The 7500-nt window shown below is 46.5% G+C and overlaps 2 protein-coding genes and 2 non-coding genes across 7 annotated transcripts in view; 1 reads left to right on the top strand and 3 right to left on the bottom strand.

The window, feature by feature from the left end:
- Positions 1-2969, bottom strand: part of LOC137780715 (trichohyalin-like) — a 15814-nt gene extending 12845 nt beyond the window's left edge. For 3 of the 4 annotated variants that reach the window (XR_011077162.1, XM_068568899.1, XM_068568901.1), the window contains exons 1-5: positions 2798-2969; positions 1480-1598; positions 1126-1214; positions 928-1020; positions 633-776 (exon numbers count right to left, since the gene is read on the bottom strand). Coding sequence is in view for 3 of the 4 variants with exons in the window: in XM_068568899.1 (XP_068425000.1) it covers positions 633-776; positions 928-1020; positions 1126-1214; positions 1480-1585 (432 nt within the window). In the remaining variant the exon portion in view is untranslated. The remainder of the gene's footprint in view (positions 1-632; positions 777-927; positions 1021-1125; positions 1215-1479; positions 1599-2797) is intronic. The other variant, XM_068568898.1, reaches the window with a different exon arrangement.
- Positions 2970-3115: 146 nt separating this feature from the next.
- trnaa-agc (transfer RNA alanine (anticodon AGC)) lies at positions 3116-3188 on the top strand. The gene has a single exon. It is a non-coding gene; the product is annotated as a tRNA-Ala (tRNA).
- Positions 3189-3376: 188 nt separating this feature from the next.
- trnaa-agc (transfer RNA alanine (anticodon AGC)) lies at positions 3377-3449 on the bottom strand. The gene has a single exon. It is a non-coding gene; the product is annotated as a tRNA-Ala (tRNA).
- Positions 3450-4126: 677 nt separating this feature from the next.
- Positions 4127-7500, bottom strand: part of c5 (complement component 5) — a 14514-nt gene continuing 11140 nt past the window's right edge. The window contains exons 33-42 of the mRNA XM_068568903.1: positions 7385-7472; positions 6357-6396; positions 6112-6214; positions 5952-6026; positions 5464-5569; positions 5123-5206; positions 4904-4993; positions 4690-4782; positions 4455-4593; positions 4127-4374 (exon numbers count right to left, since the gene is read on the bottom strand). Of these exons, the coding sequence (XP_068425004.1) occupies positions 4230-4374; positions 4455-4593; positions 4690-4782; positions 4904-4993; positions 5123-5206; positions 5464-5569; positions 5952-6026; positions 6112-6214; positions 6357-6396; positions 7385-7472 (963 nt within the window). The 3' untranslated portion in view covers positions 4127-4229. The remainder of the gene's footprint in view (positions 4375-4454; positions 4594-4689; positions 4783-4903; positions 4994-5122; positions 5207-5463; positions 5570-5951; positions 6027-6111; positions 6215-6356; positions 6397-7384; positions 7473-7500) is intronic.

Raw genomic sequence — 7500 nt, 5'->3', positions numbered from 1 at the left:
CATGACGCTAGCTAGTGTCATAACGTCATGACGTTATGACACTAGCTAACGTCATAACGTCATAACGTCTTGACGCCATGACGCTAGCTAGTGTCATAACGTCATGACGCTAGCTAACGTCATAACGTCATAACGTCATGACGCTATGACGCTAGCTAGCGTCATGACGTTATGACACTAGCTAACGTAAATAACATCATGACACATCCATCACGCCGCATAACGTTAACATTAACGTTAGCTTTAGCTTGATGACAACGTTGTAACGTTGTGATGACAACGTTAACGTTGTCATCAAGTTAACGTTGTCATCAAGCTAAAGCTGATTAGCATCAACATGAGATAACCGTAGTTTAAGTATGTGATCTTAAAAAAATATATATATATATATATATATATTTTTTTTTTTCTTCTTTTTTTTGGGAAAGTTAATATTCGGACCTAATTACATAACATTCGGGGCTTTAGCCTAGGGACGCAACCTGGTGTGTTTGTACCTGGTGTGTGTGTGTGTGTGTACCTGTTGTGTGTGTGTGTGTACCTGGTGTGTGTGTGTGTGTACCTGTTGTGTGTGTGTACCTGTTGTGTGTGTGTGTACCTGGTGTGTGTGTGTACCTGGTGTGTGTGTGTACCTGGTGTGTGTGTGTGTGCAGCAGCTCCACCAGGTGGTTCAGGGCTCTCAGCTGATCAGAGTCACACATGGACCTGTTGAGCTTCCGTAGTTTCCTGTTCAGTCGTGTTAGAATCCTCTGGTGCCCGTCGCTCTGTGAACGCAGCTGATCACATGACAATGTGTATAAATAAATATATGTATATATATATATATATATATATATATATATATATATATATATATATATATATATATATATATATATATACATATATATATTTATATTTACACACACACAGCATGTGTATAACTACCTGCTGTCGCAGTGCTTCTCTCTCCCGCTGGACGTTCTGCAGCAGCAGGTTCTCAGTCTGCAGTCGGAGAACCTGCTGCTGAGAACAACGAGCCTGAAGCACACAGGTACATGTACACATTAATAATACTACATCATGTACACATTAATAATACTACATCATGTTATACAATATAATACTACATGATATATTATAAACCTGCTCTCTGAGTCCTCTCAGATGTTCCTGAAGGCCACAGATGATCTGCTCTAAATCACTCTGAAGACATTCATTCACCAAAACCTGACCTGGAGGAGGAAGAAGAGGAAGAAGAGGAAGAAGAAGAAGAAGAAGAAGAGGAGGAGGAAGAAGAGGAGGAGGAAGAAGAGGAGGAGGAAGAAGAGGAGGAGGAAGAAGAAGAAGAAGAAGAAGAAGAAGAAGAAGAAGAAGAAGAAGAAGAAGAAGAAGAAGAAGAAGAAGAAACAAGAGACAAGTGAGGAGGAGTCATCATCTGTAACAGCCAATCACAGGGCTCCGTTGGAGGGGGGCTCTCTGATTGGTCGGTCTCCTCACCGTCTGTTAGCTGCTGCTCCAGCTCTTTGATCTCCTGCGTCTCCATGGCGATGCGTGACAGAGTGTCGTCAAGGCGACCCTCCAGCTCGCTCTGCTTCTCGCTCATCCTGTCACGTGGCCTGAGAGACAGACGTCAGCCAATGAGAGAGCAGCTTCACAGGACGCTGCTCTCCCATTGGTCTGTTTTCATCGGGACATGAGGACGTTCAGGACGTCTTAAAGGGCCAGTCGTCTGAAGAGAACACTGGCAGCTGAAGGAGCGTCTTAGAGACCTGTCAATCACCTTGTTGCCCCGCCCCTAAAGCGCCCTCTAATTTATGGTCTAAATTACCATAATAATAAAAATTAGAGGAGGTCAGAGGAGTCGCCCCCTGGTGGTCAGGAGAGAGAATGCAGCTTTAACACATGAAGCATAGACTTCTATACAACCAGAGGAGTCGCCCCCTGGTGGTCAGGAGAGAGAATGCAGCTTTAACACATGAAGCATAGACTTCTATACAACCAGAGGAGTCGCCCCCTGGTGGTCAGGAGAGAGAATGCAGCTCTAACACATGAAGCATAGACTTCTATACAACCAGAGGAGTCGCCCCCTGGTGGTCAGGAGAGAGAATGCAGCTTTAACACATGAAGCATAGACTTCTATACAACCAGAGGAGTCGCCCCCTGGTGGTCAGGAGAGAGAATGCAGCTCTAACACATGAAGCATAGACTTCTATACAACCAGAGGAGTCGCCCCCTGGTGGTCAGGAGAGAGAATGCAGCTTTAACACATGAAGCATAGACTTCTATACAACCAGAGGAGTCGCCCCCTGGTGGTCAGGAGAGAGAATGCAGCTTTAACACATGAAGCATAGACTTCTATACAACCAGAGGAGTCGCCCCCTGGTGGTCAGGAGAGAGAATGCAGCTCTAACACATGAAGCATAGACTTCTATACAACCAGAGGAGTCGCCCCCTGGTGGTCAGGAGAGAGAATGCAGCTCTAACACATGAAGCATAGACTTCTATACAACCAGAGGAGTCGCCCCCTGGTGGTCAGGAGAGAGAATGCAGCTTTAACACATGAAGCATAGACTTCTATACAACCAGAGGAGTCGCCCCCTGGTGGTCAGGAGAGAGAATGCAGCTTTAACACATGAAGCATAGACTTCTATTCAATGTAAAATGGTTTGTCCACAATTTGTTTCCATGTTTTTCCAGCCGCTCCTCTGTTTCCTGCATTGCATTGTGGGCAAAGTGTGCATCAACAGCATAAACAGAGATTTTACTCTGAAATCAGTGAGAACTTCACGACTCAGAGAAGTATGAGTGTACTCACACGGGGCTGTACTCCTCTTCCTCTCCTCCTCTTCCTCTCCTCCTCTTCCTCTCCTCCTCTCTATCCGCTCACACTAGACCTCCTCCTCTCCTCCTTCATAGCTCTGTTCCTCTCTCCGTTCCAAACTTCTCCTCCTTTCTCTCTCGACCTCTCTTTGAATCAACACAGGAAACGTTCCTCCCGTCCAATCACAGGGCAGCGCTGCAGCGGGACAGCGTCTCCTGTCCAATGGGAGAGATTCAACAACACAGGAAGCCCCGCCCCGTCAGAGGGAGCAGCCGCTCATGACGTCAGAGGTAGACACCCTACGGCTCCAGTGGGGGATTAGCTCAGATGGTAGAGCGCTCGCTTAGCATGCGAGAGGTAGCGGGATCGATGCCCGCATCCTCCAGTCCGCTTTTAACTCTTTCCTCTCCGGATCAAACTCGCTCAAAGTCTGTGAACGTGTCTCTTTACCTTCGAAATGTTTAATACATTCACCAATAAATACATTAATGAAAATAACAACGCTGAAATAATATCTATTCTATAAACTCGTTTATGTATAAATGTTTTTATTGAGAAGAGTTAAAAGCTATCTGGAGGATGCGGGCATCGATCCCGCTACCTCTCGCATGCTAAGCGAGCGCTCTACCATCTGAGCTAATCCCCCTCTGAGGAGCCTCAGGCCTCTGTCTGCTCTTCTATCCTTATCCTGTCTCCTTATCCTTTCTCCTTCTGTCTCCTTCTATGTCTCCTTCTCCTGTCTTCTCCCTCTTCACCTGTCTCCTATGTCTCCTTCTATGTCTCCTTCTCCGATCCCTTCTCTCGTTTCCTCTCTCTTCTCTGTCTCCTGTGTCTCACAGAGAGGATTCTCCACCAGTTGGGTCGGTTTTATATTTGTATATTTATGTCTATTGTGTAAATACATGTTTTAAATGTACAATAGGTATTTTCTTGATAAACAAAGTGGAGTAATGTTCATGTTTCATGTGCAGATGCATCATGAACTCATCTCTCATTTCATCATGTTGGTGAAAGGTATGACGAGGTTCAAGGTTCAATGCCATTTGTTTATAGACCAACAGTCCGGACACGTTGAAGGACTCTGATCAGTTTTTTTTTTAAATAGAAACACTATAATATGAAGGAGAACTACGGAGAGCAACACTATACATACATATGACATGAACATTAAACACTACATACATACGGTATCCTCAAAAAACATAACACAACATTTGGTTTTAGACATTTATTTACATGTTTCTACCATTTTATTCATATATTCCAATGCTTTGTGAACATAAGACCTTCTGGTAAAATGATTTCCATCATTAAACCAGTTCATCCACATGAAGTTATATTGAAACTAATATTTAAAGTAATATTACTTTTCATATTAGTAGAAACTAATATGAAAAGTAATATTTGTATCTCTTAGTACAATGAGTCATGAGTTAAGAGGCGGGCAGCTGGCCAGCTGCAGCTCCAGCGCAAAGTCCTCCAGATGGGAAATGTAGTCCAAGCACTCAGGAGAACTACAAGCTGACGGCCATAACTCCACCACAGCATCGGAGTCCAGAGGGAGGCGGAGCCTGAGGGACGAGAGCAGGAAGTGAGGAGGAGGAGGAGAAGGAGGAAGAAGAAGAAGAGAGAGCGGTAGAGAGACACTGACCTGAAGCCCTGGCTCAGCGTGACCTCTGACCCTCTGGCTCCCATCACCAGGTACTGCTGCTGGTTCTGCACGTCGACAGAGCTGCAGGTGCCCCTTCTCACCAGCTCCACCTCGGTCCCTGAACTCACCGCTTCAAGCTCTGCAAAAGAGGCAAAGCGACACGACCCAGGTCACGGCATCCCGTGATGTCACACGGCTTAATGTCGTCCAATCAGAGCGAGGCACGAGGAGTCACCTTTATCTGTGTTCTTCAGGACTGCAACTACGGTGGCTGTGTAGGACATAAAGTCTCCTTCTGCTGCCGAAGACGTCACGGCCACCTTGTAGGCTGCAGGGGACAACAAAGGTCATTCTCTCTCCTGACCACCAGGGGGCGACTCCTGTGGTTGTATAGAAGATGTTCTCTTCGTGATGCTCAGCATCAGAATATAATATAAATACATTCTCACCGTATTTGATGTGCGGCCTGCAGGTCTCATTCGCACGTTTTGTCGCCGTCAGCGTCGCGTCGACGTTCCGTCTGAAGGTCGCACACGCAGCTACACAACAACAACTTATTTAATGTCTGGGTATAATTCAAAACATAAACAACTTACACGCCATCAAACAGTCAACATGTGACAGCGTGTCACACAGCTGATCCCAGCCAATCACAAGGCAGGAGCTACCTGTCATGCACTGACACTGGTCGTCCACACAGAGGCGCTGCAGCTTCTGCTGCTGGTAGGAGAACTGTTTGGTGCATTCGCTGCCTGCGGGACAAAAGACGTCTCACTTGGTCACATTTTAAGGGTAAAATCCAACAAAAAGATTCCGCAGAGTAAATTTAAGAGTTGTTGTTCTTTACAAAGAGCAAGGCTAACACTTTCCCCCGCTTCCATTAAACATTAGTTTAATTAACCTCTACAGTTTGAGTTGGGATTATAATCTTGAACTCTTTGACTCCAGAGCGACAAAGAGACCTGATGAAGACTACACATCCCAGAATGCACAGCAGGCGGTGACTTACCTTTGTCCTGAGGCTCGTAGACACTGAACAGGGACTTGCTGGCTCCGCCCACCCTGAAGCCCGTCCTGACCCGAAAACCAACGCACAGGAAGACGTCTGAGGGAACCTAGCAACCAGACAACAACAACAACAACAACAACAACAACAACAAGAAGTAAACAAGAAACATCCTGCTTGTTGTTTTCATGTCGTCTTTATGTTTTAGGATTTCAGAAAAAGAAGCAAGTAAAAACCTGTGAGGGGTTGATGTTGTGTTTTTTGTCTTTGTTGTTGTAGTGTTGTTGTTTTTGTTTTGTTGTTGTCATATTTGTTGTGTTGTTGTTGTCTTTGTTGTGGTGTTGTCTCTATTGTTGTCTTTGTTGTCTATGTTGTTGTTTTTGTTTGTTGTTATATTTTTTATTGTCTTTTTGTCGTTGTTGTCTTTGTTGTTATTGTATGTGTTGTGTTGTTGTCGTCTTTGTTGTTGTTGTGTTGTTGTCCTCACTCACAGACTCCATCTGGATGATCACGGTGTTTCCTTGGAGTTCGTAGTGAGAGACTATCGGCTCGTCTCCGTCTGTGAACTGAAAAACAAGGACTGAGTTTCAGCTGAAAGACTCAAACGAACATGAAGGTCGAGGTCCCTGAACGCCACGTGACCAGGCTCACCTGCCTCAGGTCCTCCAGGTAGCCCTCCACACCTGTCGGCAGCTGGATCTGCATCACCGTCAGACTGGACTCTGTGGAGAGCTCGTTAGGAGGAGGTCTGTACCTGAAGGACAAGAACAATAAACTATGATAATCCCTTTGACACACAGGAAGCAAAGACCTTTCAAAATAAAGTAACAGAAACATGTTCATATTCACATGGAGGAAAACAAGTTTAATGATAATTAATTATCCAGTTCTCTCACTTTGCACAGGCGACCAGGTGAGGAGACGAGAGAGCAGAATCTGTGGAGAGAGACAGGTAGTCACACAGACAGGTAGAGAGACAGACAGACAGGTAGTCAGACAGACAGGTAGAGAGACAGACAGACAGGTAGTCAGACAGACAGACAGACGGACAGACGGACAGACAGACAGATGGACAGACAGACAGACAGACGGACAGGTAGACAGACAGACGGACAGGTAGACAGACAGACAGACAGACAGACAGACAGACAGACGGACGGACGGACAGACAGACAGACAGACAGACAGACGGACGGACGGACAGACAGACAGACAGACAGACAGACAGACGGACGGACAGACAGACAGACAGACAGACAGACAGGTAGACAGACAGACGGACAGACAGACAGACAGATGGACAGACAGACAGACAGATGGACAGACAGACAGACAGATGGACAGGTAGACAGACAGACAGACAGACAGGTGGACAGGTAGACAGACAGACAGACAGGTGGACAGACAGACAGACAGGTGGACAGACAGACAGACAGGTGGACAGGTAGACAGATGGACAGACAGACAGACAGACAGACGGACGGACGGACAGACAGACAGACAGATGGACAGACAGACAGACAGATGGACAGGTAGACAGACAGATGGACAGACAGGTGGACAGGTAGACAGACAGACGGACAGGTAGACAGACAGACAGGTGGACAGGTAGACAGACAGGTAGACAGACAGACAGACAGACAGACAGGTAGACAGACAGACAGACAGACAGACAGACAGGTAGACAGACAGACAGACAGGTGGACAGGTAGACAGACAGGTAGACAGACAGACAGACAGACAGGCGGACAGGTAGACAGACAGGTAGACAGACAGACAGACAGACAGACAGGTAGACAGACAGACAGACAGGCGGACAGGTAGACAGACAGGTAGACAGACAGACAGACAGACAGACAGGTAGACAGACAGACAGACAGGTGGACAGGTAGACAGACAGGTAGACAGACAGTAACATCACCACTGGAGGTGTCGGGCGCCGCCACCTCGATGGTGAGGTCAAAGTTGCAGTTCGGAGCAGACGAGACGGTCTCATAGTAGACGGTCTTCATCTGGATGGGGGCAGTAGTTACAAAGCAT

Source organism: Clinocottus analis, unplaced genomic scaffold (genome assembly GCF_023055335.1).
Source record: "Clinocottus analis isolate CAN_PGR_092001 unplaced genomic scaffold, fCliAna1.0.p SCAF_86, whole genome shotgun sequence".
Lineage (NCBI taxonomy): Eukaryota > Metazoa > Chordata > Actinopteri > Perciformes > Cottidae > Clinocottus > Clinocottus analis.
This window is presented reverse-complemented; position numbering and strand designations above follow the sequence as displayed.